The sequence below is a fragment of the Vicia villosa genome, linkage group LG4 (assembly GCF_029867415.1).
Source record: "Vicia villosa cultivar HV-30 ecotype Madison, WI linkage group LG4, Vvil1.0, whole genome shotgun sequence".
NCBI lineage: Eukaryota > Viridiplantae > Streptophyta > Magnoliopsida > Fabales > Fabaceae > Vicia > Vicia villosa.
In genome coordinates, this window is record NC_081183.1 from 166,263,887 (window position 1) to 166,289,888 (window position 26,002).

The 26,002-nt window shown below is 32.6% G+C and overlaps 1 protein-coding gene across 1 annotated transcript; it reads left to right on the forward strand.

The window, feature by feature from the left end:
- The first annotated feature begins 19,725 nt into the window (after positions 1-19,725).
- Positions 19,726-21,093, forward strand: LOC131598262 (uncharacterized). The gene has a single exon (XM_058870878.1). It carries the CDS (start codon positions 19,726-19,728, stop codon positions 21,091-21,093), a length of 1,368 nt encoding a protein of 455 aa, XP_058726861.1.
- Positions 21,094-26,002: the final 4,909 nt, after the last annotated feature.

Here is a 26,002-nt window from a genome sequence, read left to right on the forward strand (position 1 = left end):
TGTAGACACTTTAACCCGGAGAGATTTTGTGAGAGTGTGAAAAGCTTGCAGGTGAAAACGTGCTCGAAAGTGATAATGCAGTTGATAGTTTGAAGAAGGAAACCAGAAACTCGATTGCTAAGTGAATGAATCTTGCGAAAAACCTGATTGTGTTGTGGAGAAAAGAATCTCGTCAGGTGACCTCTGTTTTGCCTCGATACATCACTTGAGGACAAGCAATGAGATAAGTGTGGGGTTGTGATCGGTCACCATTTCTAGTAAGTTTCCGCACCTTTTTCCGACCGAAATTCGTAATCTTGGTAATACTAAGTGGCATTGGCATATGTTTTTAAAGTAAGTTTCTTGTTTTTCGGTCGTATGGCTTTGTTGCATTTTAATGTGTTTTGAGTATTATAAAAGTGTCGTTTTATGCGCTGGTTGTTAGTTTATTTTTGGCCAGGTTGATACACGGGAGAGATAGAGACTTATGGCGCGCACGAATGGAAAAAGAAGCCGAAAAAGCCAAAGCTGAGGGCCACACGGGCACCCGTGTGCATGCACACGGTCCGTGTCAAAAAGTGGCTAGAAAAGCAAGTTGGATGCAAAGACAGAGGTTTCACACGGGCACCCGTGTGCAGGCACACGGTCCGTGTGAAAAGATGCAGGGAACGTGTGTTTTTGGCCCAGGAGCAGAGAAACAACACGGGCGCCCGTGTGCAGCAACACGGCCCGTGTTGTTGAAGCGTGCTGATTTTATTTTCATTATTTTTCTCACCTGAAGGGGACCAGTAAGGGTATTTTTGGTACTTCAGTTTCAACCTGAATGGAAGCGAGTTATAAGAACAACCTTAGGGCAAAGAGAAGGGGACTTTTTGACGTACGAAAGAATTGCAGAAGAAAGAGGAGAGCTCTCAAGGGTTTTGGAGAACAGAGATCTTCAAGAGCAATTGCGATTGAAGATCAAAGCAATCCTATTTTCTTGTAATGTCTAATCTTCCTATTGTATTTTCTTTGAATATTATGAGCGGCTAAACCCCCCAATGCTAGGGGGTGTCCCTGAATTGCTATTGTCATTGAACCTAATTTCCTTTATGTTAGAGAATATTTATGTGTGTGAAATTATTTGATTGTGCAAAGTGCTTATTGCTCTATCTATCTGACAAATAGATTTTTGATTTACGGTTAAGGTTTAGGTCGGACAAACCACCTTATCGCTGTTTGCAAAATTATATTACGATTGCTATTGCTTAGGAATGAGGATGCTTCGTAGTAACCATAATAATCTTGATAAATTATATTGCGCTTGATTACTTCTTGAATTGCTAAGGAATTAGGATACAAGAAAGTATCAAAAGGTTTTCCTCTGAGGAATTAGGGAAGATAACTCTTGAGATTCGGTAATAGTTCATGTACATTGATATTTTATAACTAAGGATTAAGGGTCATTGCAAGGCAATTCATACACTCACCCTAGCATATTCTCTCATATTGTTTTAAAGTCACATTTACGTCTCTTATTGATTTGTTGTCATTTATCATTATTTCTAGTCAAACAACAAAACCCCCATGATCTTTTGTTCAATTGAATCATTAAAATAACTTATATTTCCTACGCAGTCCACGAGATTGATATTTGGGATAAATCCTATTATTACTACATCGGTAAAAATAGTACACTTGCTATTTTCCGATCAGGGCTCATGATCCATCTTTGATCAAATGATGGTTATGCACCTCTATACTTGATGTTTGACCAATGATCATAGTTTGGATCATGCTTTGATTGCAGTTGACCTTCAGGTTTGAATCAGCTGACTGTGGATCTTGGGGATTGTTTGAGCAAAGCTTTGGCATTGAATCTTGAACCTTGAATCATTGTGAATGGAACATGAAGGGCAAATTTTGGGGTATGACAATATGTACTTGGAATGAAGTGCAACTTGCTAAATTTTGGACAACTAGTCGAAAAAGGTTTCTCATTTGTCATGAAACATGGGATTTTAAAATTGTTCGACACCCAGAACAATTTGGTCTTGAAATATCCCCTGTCAAAGAACAGGACATTTAAGACCTTGATCAGTTCGACTAAAGTACAATGTCTAAAAACTGTTGTCGACCACAAGGATAGTTGATTGTGGCATTTGAGGCTTGGACATTTGAATTTTTGGTGGCTCAATCAACTGATTATTCAAGATATGCTTGCTCGTATTCCAAGTCTTGAGATGCCTGACAAATTATGTGAAGGTTGTTTAGTCGAAAAGCAATTCATAAATTCTTTCGCTTCGACTATGCCAATGAGATCATCCGGCATACTCGAAGTGGTACACTCAGATGTATGTGGTCCATTCGAAGAACAAACCATTGGTGGAAACAAATATTTTGTTTCGTTTGTCGATGAGTTTAGTCAAAAACTTAGGATCTATGTGATCAAGAGAAAGGACGAAGTATTTGAAATCTTTAAGAGATTCAAGATACTTGTCGAAAACCAGAGTGAAAAGAAAATGAAAGTTTTGCAAACAGATGGGGCGGCGAATACACATCCAATATGTTTAAAGATTTATGCGCAGAACATGGTATCGATCATGAGGTAATTTCTCCTTATACACCTCAACATAATGGAGTTGCATAATGTAACTCGGTTTTTTGAGGCGAACTGACTCCTTGCTCTTTCTTTTTTTTTATTTGATTTTTTTTTATATATATTTTTTGCAAGAGTCGCCACCGACTTTTATTTTATCCAGCTATATTAGGAAAGGCATAAAAGAACAGAAAAAAGACCTTTTGACAGATTTTGGGTTCGGGGGGTTGGTTATACAAAGGGAAGGTTTTAAGCACCCTTTGTATCCATGGTTATCCATGGGCTCTTAATTGCTTAGCTCACTTTTTTAAATGCTTTGTTGATTTGAAAATAGAAGAAGTGAAGATGGACAATAGGTCACATAGGTCTCTGAAGAGTTTCACCGGGAATAATGCCCTTCAAATACCAGATGAAAGTTTTGAAAATAGATGAGAAGTTTTGAAAATACGTTGTTTGAAAATGGAAGTGTTTGAGCAAGCAATTAGGAGTTACTTACTCTCAATTTATAAGATCTTTCCTGTACGTTAGCAAAATAGACAAATAGAAAATAGCAGAAACATAAATAATATGTCCAATTGGACAAAGAAAAAAATAGCATAAACATAAATAATACGTCCAAATGGACAAAGAGAAAATAACAGAAACATAAATAATATGTCCAAATGGACAAAGAAAAAATAGCATAAACATAAATAATATGTCCAAATGGACAAAGAAAAAATAACAGAAACATAAATAATATGTCCAAATGGACAAAGAAAAAATAGCGGAAACATAAATAATATGTCCAAATGTACAAAGAGAAAATAGCGGAAACATAAATAATATGTCCAAATGGACAAAGAAAAAATAGCAGAAATATAAATAATATGTCCAAATGGACAAAGAAAAAATAGCAGAAATATAAATAATATGTCCAAATGGACAAAGAAAAAATAGCAGAAATATAAATAATATGTCCAAATGGACAAAGAAAAAATAGCAGAAATATAAATAATATGTCCAAATGGACAAAGAAAAAAATAGCAGAAATATAAATAATATGTCCAAATGGACAAAGAAAAAATAGCAGAAATATAAATAATATGTCCAAATGGACAAAGGAAAAATAGCAGAAATATAAATAATATGTCCAAATGGACAAAGGAAAAATAGCAGAAATATAAATAATATGTCCAAATGGACAAAGAAAAAAATAGCAGAAATATAAATAATATGTCCAAATGGACAAAGAAAAAATAGCAGAAATATAAATAATATGTCCAAATGGACAAAGGAAAAATAGCAGAAATATAAATAATATGTCCAAATGGACAAAGAAAAAATAGCAGAAATATAAATAATATGTCCAAATGGACAAAGAAATAATAGCAGAAATATAAATAATAAGTCCAAATGGACAAAGAAAAAATAGCAGAAATATAAATAATAAGTCCAAATGGACAAAGAAAAAATAGCAGAAATATAAATAATATGTCCAAATGGACAAAGAAAAAATAACAGAAACATAAATAATATGTCCAAATGGACAAAGAAAAAAATAACAGAAACATAAATAATATGTCCAAATGGACAAAGAAAAAATAACAGAAATATAAATAATATGTCCAAATGGACAAAGAAAAAATGACAGAAACATAAATAATATGTCCAAATGGACAAAGAAAAAATGGCAGAAATATAAATAATATGTCCAAATGGACAAAGAAAAAAAATAACAGAAATATAAATAATATGTCCAAGTGGACAAAGAAAAAATAACAAAAATATAAATAATATGTCCAAATGGACAAAGAAAAAATAACAGAAACATAAATAATAAAAAATAAAATAAAGCATAAACCAAGAAATATAAAGAACAATATAATAAAATGCGGAAATTAAAGTCAATTGTTAGTATGTTAGCACGTGAATCATCTTGAAGCTAGTCAAGTATATTCACGATGTTAGTGAAGATCGATGGTGAGTGAATGATGATCTCGGATTTAAAATTAATGAAAATTTATCAGAAGCTTGATAGAATCATAGCGACTACACGATAAATTTCCAAAAGTCTTAAAACAACTGCATACAATCTCTGCCATATTTGATCTTTTATTCTGATTCGGGACAAAGGAAAAAGATAAGAAACAATATCAAATAATATACAAAAATAAATATAAAACAAATTAAACTTAATTCATTCTTTTTGTGATTTTTTTTGGAATTGATTTTAAGTTAATTAACAAGCTAATTAAACAAATAATTATACAAATAATTAAACTTAACAAGAAAAATATTATTTTATATGTCAAAAATTAGATTATAAAAAAAATATAAAACTAAATCTAAAAGGAAAATATTTTTGGAGTTTTTTGATTGGTTAAAAATAATTAAAAAGCAATATTTACATAATTACTAATTAATTAAGCAATATAAATTAATTATGAAAAGAAATAAAATACTTTTATGTTAAAAAATAAATAAACATTTTATCAACTTAAAACTAAAATTAAAACATTTTTTTTTTTGAGAAATTGAAAATATGCATAAATATGGAGTTTTTAATTCATGAACTCCTAACACTACTACATATTAAAAATTACATTGTACTTACTCTATGATGTCCCAAGAGTGGAATAGAGTGATTGAAATTGATTGAAAGTGGCTATTTGAATGAGCCTTGATTTTTACAAGTTTCTTGAAACTTTTGGAAAATATAAAACTTATGCTATGCTTTTGGAGTGTGTTGTTATTCTTCTCTTGTTCCTCCTCCTCTTTTTTCTCCCTTTTTTTCCCCCTCTTGAATGAAGAAAATGAAGCTTTATTTATAGACAAAGAGTTTGATCTAGGAGGCCAAGCAAGTGGAAAAAATAATGATTGATTTTGTGGAAAAAGAATGGAATATTCTTTTATGCTAAGATAAAAAACTTAACCATGGTTTAATCACTCAATTATTATTCTTTCCAATCTTGCAATCTTATCTTTGATGCTTTGAATATATCATTGCTTGTATCACATGAAGCTTCCTTGCATTATCCTTGAATTATCATTGAATTATCCTTGAATTATCTCACTTTAATTAAACTTTAAATGAATAAAATTTAATTAAAATGAAATAAAAATGTTATGGATCATGGATGGGTCGTGGATTCCCCTTAGACATATGGGAATCAAGATTGAATCACAAAAGAATTGGCCTTTTTGAAAAAGAATCAAATTTTGGTCATTACTTGTTTCATGCATTTTTCCAAAAAAGGTCAACTTCATCAAGGCATATCTCCCTCAATTTTGATCCTATGAAAGTGTTCTTTAACTTTTTGGAAAGCCCAAGATGTCCTCTACAAGCCACTTTGGAAGCGTTTTTGCATTTGGAGAAGTTATTTTGATGATATGGGCTTTGACAAAAAACTGCTTTTTGTTGACTTTCAAAATGACCCGTAATGTTTTGGCTTATATCTCTTAGGCGGAAGCATTTCTTGACCTTGGTCCCAACATCAAAGTTGTAGAGAATTGAATTTCCTTGAGGATGAGCTTTGGTTGGAATTTTTCTGATAAATTATGAGAGAGTTATGGTCGGTCAAAGTTTAGTTGACTTTTAGGTAAAAAACTCTAATTTTGCAATTTTGAGTTTTGTCGATTTCTGAACTTTTCTTGATGAATTATGATCAACCATTGATCACATGATGAATCTTTTGACAAAATATGGATGTTGACAAAAAATTGCATTTTTGACTGTCTGTTGACTTTTTGGTCAAACTGGTCGTCTGTTGACTGTTTGAGCTGTTGACTGTGCGTCTGAGCGAATCGAAGTTTGAAAATTTGTCTGGTGGTATTTTGAGACATATGGAGATCCATGAAATCCATTTGAGGTCTCAAAAACTCGTTCTCCTGAAAAAAACAAAAACCCTAATTTGGCGCTTCTGGCGATCTTGAGAGTTGTCTGCCTTAAACTGAGCCATCCTTGGACTTGAATATTGATTGAAGGAACCTTTGAATCTTGAGAGAATGTTGAACCTCTTGTGGGCCTCAAAACCCTGAATTCTTCAGCTTTCTCTTGATCATTCTCCTGTCTTTTTAACACACAAGCAACAAACTTTTTTTCTTTTTATTTTTTGTTAGTAAATAAAAATATGCATGATGATAAATGATAATGATAATGATCATGATACTTAGAAAATGATGGGATCTCAGAGGTCAAAAATTGGGGTGCAACAGATGCCCCTATTTAAGTTTCTTCTATCCGGAGACACGATGATTGTAAATCTTCGTTTTAACGTGATGGAAGAGACTTAAATATATAAAAAAACACAATTTTTGAACCTGAGATGCAATGTAATGCTTATGATTATGAATTCACATGATTTCCACGAGAGGGAAACAGGACACCAATGGGGAGAAGTAAACAGACTCCGTTGGGGAAAAGGTATGCGTCATCTAGGAATAGAATCAGACTTCACACAAAAAAGAAACAGTTGACAAAAGCTTTCAAGATAAAACATGATTGAACTTTGAGAAGAGAATATCTGCGGCATACATGAATGTGGCTACATAAAATGAATATCAAGGTAAAACATGATTGGACAACATCAAATGACAATCAAGGTAAAACATGATTGGGCAACATCGAATGACAATCAAGGTAAAACATGATTGGGTAATCATCAACGGACAATCAAGGTAAAACATGATCACAGGTCCATCAAGGTAAAACATGATTGGATGTCATTAAGGATAATCAAGGTAAAACATGATTGGATAATCATTAAATGACAATCAAGGTAAAACATGATTGAAAAATACCAAATGACAATCAAGGTAAAACATGATTAAAGAATACCAAGTGACAATCAAGGTAAAACATGATTAGAGAACACCAAGGTCAATCATGGTAAAACATGATTTGAACTTTAAGAAGAAAATATCAAAAGCATTTTAAGATAAACCATGAATGCAGCAGCATCAAACGACAATCAAGATAAAACATGATTGAACTCAGAGACATTCAAGAGTGACATTGAATGAGGTAATAACACTTTATTGGGAATTGGGACATCCATAGAAGCTTTGAATAAAAGGTGACAAAGTTCTGAAAAATTGTCAGAACAAACAAGACATATCATGAAGAATATCAGATAGATACAGACAAAACGAATCAAAAGGATAAATTTGTTTGGGTAGGTGCCAAGTAAGTTGGACTTTGATCTCAAGGTAAGATGTTGACAACAACAGGACCTTAGAAGAATGTAAATGAGCATGATTTTGTTTTTATGCATGATGTTGAATTTTTTCTATGCATGATGAATGCTCAATGCAATGTAGTTATTTATGACAACTGAGAATGACTCTTTTGTGAGGCAAGATTGGAGCTTTGATTCCTCAACACAGGAACTCTAAAAAAAAAAATCCGCTTGGAAAGAAGATGCATGAACAAACTTCTTGTCACACTGATAACTGTATCAAACAAATGATCCTTTGAGAATAACTGATAAACTAGGCTTGAGTATTGCTGAAGAAGATTGCCCCTGATTGAGTAATTGTTGCAAGTTAACTGATCATGGCTTCAGTTGAACTATGTTGGGGATGAACTGATCACGGATTCAACTCTTGAAATGAATGTTGGGAAGACTTGCCATAGTATACATCTTGAAGAGGATATTCTGATCAACAAATCTTGATTAAACACCTGAACAACAGGATCTTGAAGGAACGTGCCCCTGATAGGATCACTGATCAAGTTTCTCGACTGTTTGAACTTCCCAAAAGATAAGTACTTACTTTCAAATAAAGTGTTCATTCAAGAATGGTAATTTTAATGCAATGCTCAAAACATATTTTTGAAATCAAAGTCACTTTGTAAAGAAAATGGAATCACTTGTCAAAACACAAAGGTTAAGACAACCAAAGTAAAAGATAAAGAAAAGATATGGTATCAACATAAATGATTGGTAAATCTCTTGGGAGTCAGCTTACGCAACCTTGTTGTAGTATGCTTTCAAAATAAACCTTGCTTCAATTAGGGCTTTTGAAGGTTGTAACGTGGTCAGGTTCACGGTTTAAAAAATAAAAGGTATAAGGCTCAAATTTTTTGTAACCCACCCCATCTTCGTGATGATCTTCATTCCTAAACCCAGTTAATTCAAAATATGCATTCAGGTTCTAAGAGACTTCTGCAATTTTATCTGTTGTGATGATGATAGTTCACAAGCCAAGAAAACTTAGTGATGGCAGTCACTTCTTCCTTTTGATAGTCACAAAATTTTGTGGTTCAAAAATTTATTGACTTATCTCTTCTTTTTTCCTTCTTTTGATATCCCTAACTTTTGCCTGAACTGTTTATTTTGAACTTACAGTCAGCGGGATGCCTTAATTTTTGCCTAAGTCATTTTTTGATTTTGACTTAGCAGGCTTTTCTTTGATTTTCTTTTTTGATACTTTTTTTGAAAGATAGTGACTATCCTGCTTAATGATTATAATGAACCATTATCAGCTTTTGATTGACATCTCCAGCACTTCTTTGATGTATGCAGAGGAAAGCTTGTGATTAAAACACTTGTTGAAAGGTGTATTGAATGATTCTCTTAAAATAGAATGCACAAACAAATTAACTGGGAACTACCCTGCCCCGGGTTAAAATATGGGTTATTTCGTATAGAAAAAAAAACACCAACTTCTAGGCTCAAAGGGGTTGACAAGGGATTAACTTCCTTATTTCTCCAGTGTTTGGGAATTGAAACAATGCCTGTACATCGTCAGCAAAGTTTTATTTGAAAGCATACAGTTCGACAACTTGGGTACTTCGTTGTCATCATCCTCCCTCCAATCTTTGCATAAAACACAAGTTTGATAGAGAAAGCAAAATAGATTTTTTTTTTTAATTTTTTAATTTTTAATTTTTAATTTTTATTTATTTTTTTTTTTTGTAAAAGAAGCATAAACATAGACATAGTAGATGAAAATGAATTCAAACATACGATGCTCATTTCATTAAAATTAACATTCAGGAATGAACAAAGTTTAAAAGCAAACAATACAACTGAGGAAATGCAAACAGTAGGGAAACATCTTTCTAAATCATGGTCTGCTGCCCCTTGATGGAAAGGGCAATGAAAATCAGACCTAAAACCTTTTGGAAGAGGATTCCGAAGAGGAGGAATCAGCTTGATGGTAGACAGACAACTTCGAAGATGGAGATATACAAGGATAAGTTTCATGGATAAGCTGGATGTATGTATGCAAATGATGCATTTGTTGTTTATATTATTTGAGTTTCAAAGAACTTAAGATATTAATTTGCAAACATTCAAGCATTGGATTAAAGCATTGTTCAAGTTATCATCAAAATCAATCATCCATTTTGGTGGATTAGAGTTTTCACCCCATCAACACCCAAGATCCATTGAGTTTGATGAAACTTACGATGTTTACAAAAAAGACCTCTAAGTTCATTGAAAATCAAAGGAAAAGATTTTTATGAATGTATGAATGCATGAATGCCACATATATAGAAATGGTAACACAAACATGGTGCACATAAGGTAGGTTCCAAAATTCAACGTCACGAGCATGAGGTCAAAGAACCAAATATGGGATAGTACTAGGGTTAATCACCTGCATAACATGTTCTACTGATACGTCAGAGTCCACATTCTTCTTTCGGATATTACCGGCTTGCACAACTGAACTTGTGAGCCAATAATATTCTCAAGAAAAACTCGTCTGAGTGTGGCTCTCCGCATGACAACTAATCCAAGTCTTCACCTGAATAGTTTCTGCGCCACAACCTAATAAGGCCAGGATGGGTTATGGGTTCTACAGCCAACTCAGCTTCTACAGTTCAATGAAAGCAATAATGTCTTCGCAACTGAACTTGCTAAACATATACTACCAACAAGGAACCTCCACTGAGCGGAAGGATTCTCACGTACACCTGTACATGACTATACCCTCCACCTAATTCTTATGTGTACTTAATCCGGGTTAGGATTTGTCCATAATGTATCTCAAGTGACGGAACCACACATATATCATGAAATAACAAATATGTACAAAATAAACAAGTATAAGCAAATACTAAAGTGATCTAAAACTCTAAGGTAACCCCTCTTTTAAAAAGATTTTTCAATTCCCCAGCAGAGTCGCCAGTTCTGTAACTCGGTTTTTTGAGGCGAACTGACTCCTTGCTCTTTCTTTTTTTTTATTTGATTTTTTTTTTATATATATTTTTTGCAAGAGTCGCCACCGACTTTTATTTTATCCAGCTATATTAGGAAAGGCATAAAAGAACAGAAAAAAGACCTTTTGACAGATTTTGGGTTCGGGGGGTTGGTTATACAAAGGGAAGGTTTTAAGCACCCTTTGTATCCATGGTTATCCATGGGCTCTTAATTGCTTAGCTCACTTTTTTAAATGCTTTGTTGATTTGAAAATAGAAGAAGTGAAGATGGACAATAGGTCACATAGGTCTCTGAAGAGTTTCACCGGGAATAATGCCCTTCAAATACCAGATGAAAGTTTTGAAAATAGATGAGAAGTTTTGAAAATACGTTGTTTGAAAATGGAAGTGTTTGAGCAAGCAATTAGGAGTTACTTACTCTCAATTTATAAGATCTTTCCTGTACGTTAGCAAAATAGACAAATAGAAAATAGCAGAAACATAAATAATATGTCCAATTGGACAAAGAAAAAAATAGCATAAACATAAATAATACGTCCAAATGGACAAAGAGAAAATAACAGAAACATAAATAATATGTCCAAATGGACAAAGAAAAAATAGCATAAACATAAATAATATGTCCAAATGGACAAAGAAAAAATAACAGAAACATAAATAATATGTCCAAATGGACAAAGAAAAAATAGCGGAAACATAAATAATATGTCCAAATGTACAAAGAGAAAATAGCGGAAACATAAATAATATGTCCAAATGGACAAAGAAAAAATAGCAGAAATATAAATAATATGTCCAAATGGACAAAGAAAAAATAGCAGAAATATAAATAATATGTCCAAATGGACAAAGAAAAAATAGCAGAAATATAAATAATATGTCCAAATGGACAAAGAAAAAAATAGCAGAAATATAAATAATATGTCCAAATGGACAAAGAAAAAATAGCAGAAATATAAATAATATGTCCAAATGGACAAAGGAAAAATAGCAGAAATATAAATAATATGTCCAAATGGACAAAGAAAAAATAGCAGAAATATAAATAATATGTCCAAATGGACAAAGAAATAATAGCAGAAATATAAATAATAAGTCCAAATGGACAAAGAAAAAATAGCAGAAATATAAATAATATGTCCAAATGGACAAAGAAAAAATAACAGAAACATAAATAATATGTCCAAATGGACAAAGAAAAAAATAACAGAAACATAAATAATATGTTCAAATGGACAAAGAAAAAATAACAGAAATATAAATAATATGTCCAAATGGACAAAGAAAAAATGACAGAAACATAAATAATATGTCCAAATGGACAAAGAAAAAATGGCAGAAATATAAATAATATGTCCAAATGGACAAAGAAAAAAAATAACAGAAATATAAATAATATGTCCAAGTGGACAAAGAAAAAATAACAAAAATATAAATAATATGTCCAAATGGACAAAGAAAAAATAACAGAAACATAAATAATAAAAAATAAAATAAAGCATAAACCAAGAAATATAAAGAACAATATAATAAAATGCGGAAATTAAAGTCAATTGTTAGTATGTTAGCACGTGAATCATCTTGAAGCTAGTCAAGTATATTCACGATGTTAGTGAAGATCGATGGTGAGTGAATGATGATCTCGGATTTAAAATTAATGAAAATTTATCAGAAGCTTGATAGAATCATAGCGACTACACGATAAATTTCCAAAAGTCTTAAAACAACTGCATACAATCTCTGCCATATTTGATCTTTTATTCTGATTCGGGACAAAGGAAAAAGATAAGAAACAATATCAAATAATATACAAAAATAAATATAAAACAAATTAAACTTAATTCATTCTTTTTGTGATTTTTTTTGGAATTGATTTTAAGTTAATTAACAAGCTAATTAAACAAATAATTATACAAATAATTAAACTTAACAAGAAAAATATTATTTTATATGTCAAAAATTAGATTATAAAAAAAATATAAAACTAAATCTAAAAGGAAAATATTTTTGGAGTTTTTTGATTGGTTAAAAATAATTAAAAAGCAATATTTACATAATTACTAATTAATTAAGCAATATAAATTAATTATGAAAAGAAATAAAATACTTTTATGTTAAAAAATAAATAAACATTTTATCAACTTAAAACTAAAATTAAAACATTTTTTTTTTTGAGAAATTGAAAATATGCATAAATATGGAGTTTTTAATTCATGAACTCCTAACACTACTACATATTAAAAATTACATTGTACTTACTCTATGATGTCCCAAGAGTGGAATAGAGTGATTGAAATTGATTGAAAGTGGCTATTTGAATGAGCCTTGATTTTTACAAGTTTCTTGAAACTTTTGGAAAATATAAAACTTATGCTATGCTTTTGGAGTGTGTTGTTATTCTTCTCTTGTTCCTCCTCCTCTTTTTTCTCCCTTTTTTTCCCCCTCTTGAATGAAGAAAATGAAGCTTTATTTATAGACAAAGAGTTTGATCTAGGAGGCCAAGCAAGTGGAAAAAATAATGATTGATTTTGTGGAAAAAGAATGGAATATTCTTTTATGCTAAGATAAAAAACTTAACCATGGTTTAATCACTCAATTATTATTCTTTCCAATCTTGCAATCTTATCTTTGATGCTTTGAATATATCATTGCTTGTATCACATGAAGCTTCCTTGCATTATCCTTGAATTATCATTGAATTATCCTTGAATTATCTCACTTTAATTAAACTTTAAATGAATAAAATTTAATTAAAATGAAATAAAAATGTTATGGATCATGGATGGGTCGTGGATTCCCCTTAGACATATGGGAATCAAGATTGAATCACAAAAGAATTGGCCTTTTTGAAAAAGAATCAAATTTTGGTCATTACTTGTTTCATGCATTTTTCCAAAAAAGGTCAACTTCATCAAGGCATATCTCCCTCAATTTTGATCCTATGAAAGTGTTCTTTAACTTTTTGGAAAGCCCAAGATGTCCTCTACAAGCCACTTTGGAAGCGTTTTTGCATTTGGAGAAGTTATTTTGATGATATGGGCTTTGACAAAAAACTGCTTTTTGTTGACTTTCAAAATGACCCGTAATGTTTTGGCTTATATCTCTTAGGCGGAAGCATTTCTTGACCTTGGTCCCAACATCAAAGTTGTAGAGAATTGAATTTCCTTGAGGATGAGCTTTGGTTGGAATTTTTCTGATAAATTATGAGAGAGTTATGGTCGGTCAAAGTTTAGTTGACTTTTAGGTAAAAAACTCTAATTTTGCAATTTTGAGTTTTGTCGATTTCTGAACTTTTCTTGATGAATTATGATCAACCATTGATCACATGATGAATCTTTTGACAAAATATGGATGTTGACAAAAAATTGCATTTTTGACTGTCTGTTGACTTTTTGGTCAAACTGGTCGTCTGTTGACTGTTTGAGCTGTTGACTGTGCGTCTGAGCGAATCGAAGTTTGAAAATTTGTCTGGTGGTATTTTGAGACATATGGAGATCCATGAAATCCATTTGAGGTCTCAAAAACTCGTTCTCCTGAAAAAAACAAAAACCCTAATTTGGCGCTTCTGGCGATCTTGAGAGTTGTCTGCCTTAAACTGAGCCATCCTTGGACTTGAATATTGATTGAAGGAACCTTTGAATCTTGAGAGAATGTTGAACCTCTTGTGGGCCTCAAAACCCTGAATTCTTCAGCTTTCTCTTGATCATTCTCCTGTCTTTTTAACACACAAGCAACAAACTTTTTTTCTTTTTATTTTTTGTTAGTAAATAAAAATATGCATGATGATAAATGATAATGATAATGATCATGATACTTAGAAAATGATGGGATCTCAGAGGTCAAAAATTGGGGTGCAACATATAACAAATGAATATAACCATATTGGATATGGAGAGATGCACGCTGAAGTAGAAGAATCTGCTAAAGTCCTTATGAGGTGAAGCTATTTCGACTGCAGTTTATATTCTGAACAGGTGCCCTACCAAGAAGTTGAAGAATAAGGTTCCTAAAGAAGTGTGGAGTGGAAAACAACCGTCAGTGAGTCACCCGAAGGTGTTTGGCTCAATGTGTTATAAGCATGTTCCTGATGCAAAAAGAAGGAAGCTTTATGACAAGAGTGAACCTATGATTCAGTTAGGATATCATAAGACTATTGCATACACATTGTTTAATCCAGTTAACGCGAAGAATGTGTTAAGTCGAGATATTGTGATTGATGAAAATTATGCCTGGGGTTGGAATTCGAGTAATTCAATTAACAAGCCATTAATGAGCTCCGAGTTCGACGAAGAAACTAGTGAAGTGGAAGGAATTACTGAGAACCCAGGTGAAGTCAAAGTTGAAGTAGTTACTAACATTCCTGATACAATCGAAGTCGGAGAATTTTTGGCTAAAAAAAGTCAAAGACCTCAACGAACTAGATTTTGTCCCACTAGACTTTAAGATTTTGAGGTGGTTGGTTATGATGAAGTCACACCAGATAGAAAATTAGCTCATTTTGCTTTACTTGCAGGTGCTGAACCAATCAACTATAGCAAGGCTTTAAAGATTCAATAGTGGAAGTTAGCTATGGTCGAAGAGTTACAAGCAATCGGAAGAAACAACACATGGGAGTTAGTCGAATTGCCAACATACATAAAGACTATCGAAGTAAAGTGGGTGTTCAAGTTGAAACACAATGCTAATGGGTCGATAGAAAGACATAAAGCAATATTAGTAGCTCGATGGTTTCTTCAAAGAGCATGACTCGACTACTCTGAAATATTTTCTCCAATAGCAAGATTGAAGAACGTTTGACTAGTGGTAGCATTGGCATGTAGTCGAGACTGGTCGATATTTCATTTAGATGTGAAATCAGCATTTCAGAATGGTTCTGTAGACAAAGAGATCTATGTCACACAACCTCTAGGGTTTGTGATTCAGAAGGAAGCGAGTAGAGTTTATAAGTTGCACAAAGCGCTCTATGGCCTCAAGTAGTCACCTAGGGCATGGAACAAGAAGATTGACTCATACTTAATCGAATTAGGATTTATCAAATGAAAATTTGAGTATGGTGTCTATGTTCAGGTTGTAGCACAAGACATAATAACCATCTTCTTATATGTCGATCACCTGCTGGTAACTGAAAATAGCTTTGAGAAGTGTAAGTGTTGAACACTTACTCCAAATCTTAACCATTGATTTTCATTAATCTAACAGTTTTATGATACTCAATGGTGAAGAATTGGAGTAAGTGTTGAACACTTACTCTTTGAGTAAATATATCTCTCCTCATATATATATATATATATATATATATATATATATATATATATATATATATATATAGAGGAGGGTTATATTTACTCCAGGAGTAAGTTATTATAACTTACTCCAAATCTAGACCATTGATTCTTTTCAATCTAGTGGTTAAAAATAATAAGTAATTAAATGTGGAGAGAGAAAACTATTACTTATTATATTACTTATTATTTTTAACCATTAGATTGAGAAGAATCAATGGTCTAGATTTGGAGTAAGTTATAATAACTTACTCCTGGAGTAAATATAACCCTCCTCATATATATATATATATATATATATATATATATATATATATATATATATATATATATATATATATATATATATATATATAATTTTAAATTTTATCCAATTAAAAGAAAATGTTCTTACAATTCCATTTGCAAGGGGTGTCTAATATGGACCCGATGCAATGGTGAACTTTATAATATTTAATGAATTGTAATTAAATATTATATTTATTCTCTATATTTTATTATTATAGTTTTTTTTTTTGAACAACTATTATTATAAAGTTTATTTCTTTACTAAAAGTGCTAAAGATTTACTGTTAGATTGACAGCTATCCCAATATGTGCAATGTTAAATTAAGAAGTTTAGGCATTATTAAAAAATGCTTTAAATATTTTAGTTGTTTATAATATTAAACTATTAAAGATTTAATATATGTTTAGTCTTAAAAAATTTAATAAAATTTGATTTTTAGTTTTCTGACTTTTTTTACCATTTTAAGAATTCATTATTAATATTTACAAAAATTTACTAAGATTTTGTTTGAAAGGGAAGGGATAGGAGATTTTTGTTTAAGAATTATATCTCTTTTGATGATGACAACGCATCTGTCATGGAAGATGGAAAAAGAAATAATATAGATATATTTGGAGTGATTAAACTCCCCCTGAGTTGGATAGAAGATATATTATCTCTTAGAGAGTATAGCTCTCCCCTTTTGTCAAAATAAAAAAAAACGGGTAAAGATGCATTTCGAAAAATACATATGCAAAACAAGGGTAATGAAGAGATTTAAGAAAAGGAAACATCACACTCATGTTATTACTAAAAGGTTCAAAATACATAAGGCATATTTACTTAATCGAAACATATGAAGATACTAAAAGAAATTACAAGATACAACAAAACCACTTAAATGAGACTACTTTCATCAAGATCATCATAAAAGAATAGGTTCATGAGGTAGTTTGGATTGGTTAAAGATGAAGTGGAAGACTATGAAGTCGATCTTGTCATTGATAACAACTATTTTTCAACTTATGATTTTTAGGAAGTTTTTGGTTGTTAATATAACAGGAGTTTTCTGAGCTATATATCTCTATAGGTACCTCTTGATAATTGGCTCTTTTCTTCTCATTAGATAGTATCATTTCAGTGATTTTCCCATCTTTTAGCTCGTACTGCATTGATGATAGGACAAAGATTCCTATCATGGTTGTTTCTTTCATGAACTCTTCATATTCAAAATTGAACCATGTTTCTTCAAGAATCTTTGTGACTAGGTTTCCATATGGTAGGTGTGATCCTTTTTCTTTGCTTTCTACATGTAGTTAATTACTTGTTGTTCCCAGTTTATCTTGACCTTGTTTTCTATTAGTCATACAGTTTACACAACTACTTGGGTTTGGAGACCAAAGTTACCTTTTCGGTGAAACAGGATATGATTCATAACATAGTGAATCATTGAGCTTTCAGGATGGATGTATCCAAAAGTGAATGGATAAGGCATGTGCGATGAGGGTTCTTTCATGATGGGTGATACAACAGTGATGTAGTTTTATTTGTTTGCTTTGTGTCCAAGATCAATGATTCTGCCATCATAAGGAAGACTTATCATCTTTCCAAATCCTTCTACCAAGAGATGTATCATATGCCTTCTTACTTCACTTTGAAGTATATCATCGATAAGATGAAGGTTTGAGAAGAACATATTTACAAGGGATGTATAAATTCTTTTTGAAGTCATACAGAGAAAAGAAGAAAGGTTAAGTTCTTCATAGGTTTCAAAGAATTTGCATCCTTTGAAATCTGCTAGGGCTAGGGTATGGGATCTCATAAGGTTTTGGTTGGCAAAGTGTTGAAAGTATCTTATTTCTTGTTATTTGGTGGTAATATCATTAGTGAGATGGATGAAGGTGAAGCTTAATCTTCTTGGATTCATGATGATTTTGAAAGAGTAATTTCACAAACAAGAAAAGAAAATAAATAGAGAAAATATGAGATTTAAAATGTGCCTTATGAGGATTAGAGCGTGTATTTCAAGCAAGTATTAAGTGAGATTATGGTGATTGAAAATCAAATAAAAAAATTTATTTTTTGGTTGTCCTAATCGATTAGCTAGTGGCTCTAATCTTTTATATTTGTGATTTCTTCATGATTTAGTGAAATCTTCATAAATGCTAAGATTTAATTTACTTGAAACGCAAGGCAAGCTAGATATAGAAAAACGTGTTTCAAGCTTTTCTAACCTGTTAGCATAATGTGCTAGTAAATTAGGATTTTATGGCTTAGCTTTCTTTATGCATTGTTTAGGGTTTATGTTATCTTTTTTACTTTTCAGCACCCATAACTATTACTTTTCAGTACCCTTTTGCTAAAAAACACTAAAACAACTCATCTATATGGGTTACAAAAAATTGAGTTTGATGAGTAAAAACTAAAATAATTATTTTAAGGGTTTAATTAGATTCCCTGATTATTTTCAACCTCAAAATAATTTTTATCTCCTTGTTAAGAAACTTTGACAATTATTTCCCAAAAGGGAATAATACCTTACAGTATATCCTTCTTTATGTATCGTTGAATGTGAGAGTTAGTAAATCCACAAAATGGATAAGTCCATTAAAAACTTAATCATTCAACTGATCATTTCAGATTATCAATTTGAGATATTCTCAAATATTTTGCTTTGATTACAACGGTTGACATTTTCCATCATTGTTCGTCTTCGGGATTAGAGACGTCCATTTATATTTATATACTTCTAGAGTATACTAATGCTTTATAAATATTTCTTAAATAATCATTAAAGCTTCAAACTGCAAACCATACCTGTAAGACACTTAAGGTTTCACCTTTGGTGCCCATATCATTTTCTTGGGCACAAGTGCTTTAGTCACAGAAGATCTAAGGTGATTTCAAGTGTTCAGTTTTCTTACACTGAGTGTATTTACATAGTGAAAATTCTATTCTTTGAGACCTTCAATTTCTAATCTTAAAAATGTATATCCCTCGTTGGATTCCTTTGAGCATATTCTATCTATTTCGTTATAATACAATTATTTCATGTTTCTCCCAGAGTTTGATGTCTCTCCTTCTATTCTTTGTTCAAATGTTGAAGAATCTTCTTTGTCTTCTTTGTCAATCTTTGAACAAGAGGATCTTTCATATGATGTTGAATTTTCCGAAGATCATTTAACTATTGAGTATGTTCTTTCGAAGGATTGAATCAGAGTTGTATCATAGGAGCAAGATTAGGATTATGATTCTTTAGTTTGGATTCCTTCATCTTTAGTCTGCGGTGGAATCCATTATGCGAGAAATGAATTTTCCTGGAAAATTTATTAACTGGATCATGATTTTTATTTGTTCTGTGTCGTACAGGTATGCTATTAATGGCCAAGTCACCGGTTTACTTAAGGCAAAACGAGGACTTCGCTAAGGAGACCCAATCTCCCCGTTGATTTTTGTGCTGATCATGGAGTACCTGCACCGTTGTTTAGGGAGATTGAAAACCAGCCCAGGTTTTAAGTTCCATCCACGATGCGATAAGCTGGACATTACACATATCAGCTTTGCTGATGACTTGATGCTTTTTGCAAGAGGTGACTTGCAATCAGTGGAAACACTAATGAACAAATTTCAGAAATTTTCTTGTGCAACAGGTTTGAAAGCTCATCCTGGGAAATGCAGAGTTTATTTTGGTGGAGTAGAGCATCGAGAAAGGAAAGCTATTCTGGCCAGCACTGGATTCTCAGAAGGGGAGCTTCCATTCAAATATTTGGGAGTCCCACTCTCAAGTAAGAAACTTACCATTCCACAGTGTCGGCCGTTGGTAGATAAAATAGTGGCAAAGATCAAACATTGGACGTCGCGTCTATTGAGCTATGCAGGGAGGTGGCAGCTTATACAAAGCGTGCTATTTGCTGTAACGGCCTATTGGATGCAAGTATTTCCACTACCTCAAGGAGTAATGAAACAGATTGAAGCGATATGCCGTAGCTTCCTATGGAGTGGAACAGAAGTGATAAGTAAAAAAGCTCCAATAGCGTGGGAACAAGTTTGTGAACCAAAGAATGCTGGCGGACTTAATATCACAGCACTTGCGACGTGGAACAAGGCAACAATGGGGAAACTTTTGTGGAACATACAAGCAAAAGCGGATAAACTATGGATAAAGTGGCTGGATACGTACTACATTAAAGGGCAAGACTTGAATACCTGGCAGGTTGCAGCTACATGTTCATGGGTGGTGAAGAAAATCATGGACTTAAGAGACACAATGAGCCAAACGGAACATTGGGCTACGGCGATACATAGTGGAAAGTATGTCACCGGGACAATGTACAAGGAACTGCGTGGGGATAGGATTCAGGTTTGTTGGAGGAAAATACTATTTACGAATTATGCACGACCTCGAGCTATCTTCACCTTATGGATGGCTCTAAGGGGGAGACTCCCAACACGAGACAGACTGCACAAATTTGGCATGACTATTGAACGAAACTGTTGCTTCTGTGATGCTGAGGAAAGCTTGGAACATCTTTTCTTTATGTGCAAGGAAACCAAGCTAGTGTGGAGGAAGGTATTGCTGTGGATGGGAATAGATAGAAGGCCCATGAAATGGAATGATGAAGTGGCAACATCCAGAAAGAAAGGAATAAAAAATCAATTACTCAAAGTTGCTTTCGCTGAGACGGTTTATTCCATTTGGCGAAATAGAAATGACAAGATTTTTAATCACAAAGACCAAATTAGTAGAAGCTATGAAGAGATTATACACAATGTAAAGATGCGTAGTAGCTTACATAGAAAACTAAGTTTACATATTTCACAATATGCTTAGTTGAGTACACTTTGTATTACCTGGATCCTCGCGATCGGTTTGTATGAACTGTTTTTGGATAATGAGAATATAATACTTTGACTCCAAAAAAAAATTAGTTGAATTAGCCCTCTCATCTTCTTTGTGATTTCCTTCTTTCTTGATTTTTTGTGAAATTCACGAAGACTCTCATATACTCATTTAAGAGTTGGATTGAGTTTTCAATTGTTAATTTTTTAAATATTTTCTAGTAAAGCAATTTCTAATAAAACTTCCTATATTTCTAAAATTAGAAAAACATTCTTACTAATATATGTATCTACTTCTCCCAGTGTGTTCATGTTCTCTTGTTTGATACTTGGAGAAACTCCATATATCTTTTCTAGAGTATTCCCAATTTTCAAGAATTACAGAGACCCGGTCAAATAAAAAAGACCTACTCATATCCTCAATAATTGATCTTGAGAGTTTTCAATAATAGTTGAGAGCATTTAGTTGGAAAGACTCACGAATCCTCTTATACAAGGAAATATTGGTTGATCTTCAACCAAATAATACAAGATGATGGATGTGGGCATTTGCATCTTTTCATCAATATATTATTGAGAATGAAGCAGACAATCTTCCTTCCCAATGGTGGATTAAAGCGATTGGTCTTTTTTTCCACGAACATGGACCTTGGAGCGGATATTCTTCAAGTTCAAAAAAAAATATGAACTCAATACATTGGTTTTAGTCGGGCTAACTAGAAACCTGTGATATTTTAGTTGGGATGATCTCAAACCTGTGAAGCATTTAATACCGAGTTGAGCTTCAACATATCTTAGGTTTAATAAAACTAACCAAGAATCTATGAATATTTTAATACTGGTTAATCTTCAACCAAGCCTAGAACAATCCCGAAATATAAGCTTCTATAGGATGAGCTTATAACCCATATAAATTTCTTAATAGACAATATTCAACCAAGGTGTATACAAAAGATTCTCTTGGCGAATTTTATAATTTTACCCTTTCTAGAATTACAGATATATTCTCACTCCCAAAAGAAATTTTCTCACAAAGGCATTTGACTAAAATATTTAGTGAGATAAAGTTAAGTAAAACTTTAGAGAGATATGAAAGTGTTAAAATATGATTCTGGATGCTTTGAAACGAGAAATGAGACCTCTATTTATAGGCAAGAGGTTGGCTCAAAAAGGAATTTACATTTAGCCCATTTTATTGTTGGCTAATCGATAAGACCAAGTTGCTAATCAATTAGATTATGCAAATATACAATTGTAAGTCGTCAAAATGGAAAGTTGGGATATCTAGTTGTTGCACAGAATCAAGGTGAATTCAAACTAGCTTGGGCCTTAAGTTTATGCAATTCTATTCGATTTGTTATATGTTCTAATTGATTAGAAAAGTCCAATGATTATATGAGAGTAAGCATAAACGAAAAATGAAACTCAAAGAAGGGATCCAAACTAACCTGAAGAAAAAAATAAAATAAGTAAAAACAAAGGCAAAACTAAAATTAATAATCAAAGTAACATAAAGAATTATCACTCCCATGATTCTCAAAACACCACCATTGATGAAGATAAAGGACAACACACCTCCAAAACCAATCAAAAGAACATCAATACTCTGAACAAGGGGAAAAAACCCCACAAGGATGACATGGAACACAACCCCGAGAACTAGATCAACAACCCTAACCTCAACCAAAGCAACATGCAAAGCATTATCGACTACAAACCTATTCATCGGAGCAAAAGTATCCCTAGTTATGAAAAGGCAGAGATCGAAAATCAACACAAAATGGAAACAAAGAAGCACAAAAATCATAACCTCGAAGAGAGTGGAAAAAAGATATGGCAACCTCCATCAAATGGTTGGATCAAATGTAACATGGACGCGAGTTTAGATAAACTAGGATTTTGGGGATTTGGCATCATTTTCACAATAAAGAATGTACATTTTAATGGCATGCATAGAAATCACAGAGGCTGATGACAACCTGCTCCTAGCTGAAACCATTGTGTTAAGACGAATTGTGAACTTGCCGATGAGTAATGCTTCAATGAGATCATCTTTGACTTAGATTCTAATAAGTAGGTGGTGAAGATGAATGAGAAGATTGACAACAAAGAAAAATAGAGGAATAAGTGTGCTAGAATTTATAATCTCGTTAGCAACAAAAGAAATTCATTTAGACATATAATATTTGTCAACACCAGTAGAGAAATTAATGGACTGGCCCATTATTTAGTTAGGTTCATTACCCAAGTCCAATCCATATTGGAGATGATACCTTAGTAATAATAATTCTGACTTTTAGTGAGAAAAAAATAAGACAAAGTTATACCCTCTTATCATTATTATAAATAAAATTTTATTAAATAATTAATGATTCTAATCCATGTTTTAATAAACTATAAATAAATTTGTATAAAATTGGACACATTGGCATTATAACTCGACATCATTATTTATTGACAAAATGATTCTTATTTATATATAGCATCATGCCAAAATTTTACACATGGTTATTCACTCAATTTCATGATGTCAAGGACACACGAATGGCATTGAGCACCTAGACGTGGCCCCTATATATACCAAAAGAAACTCAAGAAGTTAGTTCGGAGATGGGACCCAGACATTGCTCATTTGTCTCTCATTGATTTTAGAATATGGGTCATGCTAACATCTACAATATAAGAAAGTTAACTGCTCTGGAAAATACCGATTTGCCCCCCTGCTTCCATGTTCTTCCACGTGGACAGCTTACTTGCTTTGCTTTCTAATATACTAAATTTTATTATCTTTCTCTCTCTCTTTCACATAATCCATTTCATTTTCTCTCTCTTTTTCTCTCTCTTGCTTTTGAATATCTCTTTCTCTGATTTCTCATATTTTTCTCAAATCCGTAACCCTAAATCTTCTTATTTCTTCTCCTTCTACACGTTTGCTGATTATATTGTGATGTTGATTCTGAACAGTTAATGGTTGTTGCTGAGGATTACGATCGTGAAAAATGATGATGATGTTGGTGACGCTGAAAGTCACAGCAAATCGGTGAGATCTTTGTTTGTTTTTCGTATTTTGAGTTCTATAATCTCTCTTCTTCTCTCAATATTTTCTGAAGGATTTGTGTAAAAAATGAAGAAGATGATGATGAAATAGGGTTTCATGAACGTTAGTGTTGTATCAGATTTACTGAATATGAACTGCGTTCTTTTTCTTTCTTCTCATTGTTTTTGAAAAATTTGTATAGATGAGGATGCTGATGATGAGATTTTAGGGTTTTTGCTATGTATTCTGCGGCTGGGTTTTACGGATGGTGAACAGTAGTCTCCTATTTGGGAACTGTGCATTGAATCTTTTTATATGGACAAATTTAGGGTTTTCTGTTACTGTTAACAGACCTGAGGAAATTCTGTATTGGGCTTTACTAATGTTTCATTCTGATCTTGTGTGAATCGTAATCCCTTGGTACTGAACCGTAACAGTGATGTTGTTGTTGATTTACTGCAGTGAAAAAATGTGAATCAGGTAGAGGATCTTGGAGATTTTTTATTTTCGGATGTAAGAAGTCCTTCTTCATTACAGAGGAACACACAAATAGCAAACAAAAGGTATTGTGATTTATCTTTTGTAACCTCAACGTATACTTTTTCTTTCTACTTAGTGCTTATGCAATCTCTCTATTTATTTAGGGTCCCGAGGTCTTTAATCGTGTAATGCAATCAAACACAATGCAATTTACCGGTATTTTAGAAACATCAAGCAAGGACGTAAGCAGGTTATTGTTTTGAAATTTGTTTATTTTTGTACTAATGTTTGGTCGTGCTGTTGTTGTTGTTGTTGCAGTTGGTCCAGGTATTATTATAGCACAATTTGGCCTATTATTATGATCCAAATAATTCCCTTTCTGCCTTGGTACTGCTCACACACACTCTCTTTTTGCATATGACCCTCAGGATGGACCCAGTTTTACTGGACAACAGCCTATCGTGTATAATCCACATGTATCCCAAATGCCAACTCAAGCATATTTTCATCCAAATGCATCGCAGGTATGGAATCACTTGTAGTAACGTTATGAGAATAATGGGGCTTTACAAATAATTGCTTACAATCTGATTGCAGTACGGACAACTTCATGGTCATGCTGAGTTACTTACCTATAACAGCTTTTATCTTACCTCTACTGTCATAGATGATAAAATCAGCCATCTCAGTAACTTGATGCATAATGTTCCATGTTGATATATCATGCATTGAAAGATTCAAGTATTGCTGAATTTTGGTTGATTACCTTCCCAAAAATTATGTATGGATTTACCTATGGCGATAATGCAAAGCAGACAATATGGTCAGAGTACAAGGTTGTTGGTTCACATATATCCTTCCCATTTTTCAGTTTCAGCTTAACTATTAATGTATTACTTTACATGTTATGAAACTAACATTAGTTCACAGTTAACTTGAGTCTGTGGATAACAATTTTCAGATCGCACTAGGGGACGCTATTCCCGGGATTTCTTCAATAGATATGGTGATTTGAGACATATTAGTCAGTTGCGATTCTGGCCTTTAACTAAAGTGCTCACGGAGAAGTATGATTTTAGTGAGAAAGATGACATGAGTGACTTTTTGGTTTCTATCCTTGACTTTGTTCCTGAGAAACGACCTACAGCTGCAATTTTAGTCAGGAAAATTTTTAAACGCTTCCTTTGCAAGTTTTTTCTTCTGAATTTCAGTCAAAGAAATTGGTCATAATTGTTTTGGATCAGATTACTATTTTTTAAAGAAAATATGTGTGAAAAAATGCTTTATCTGTGTGCGGGTATCTATGAACTAAAAGGAATCAATATTCCCGAACCTATCCAAACTGTTTGTATGGATGGATGTTGCAGATGCTTTGAATGTTTAG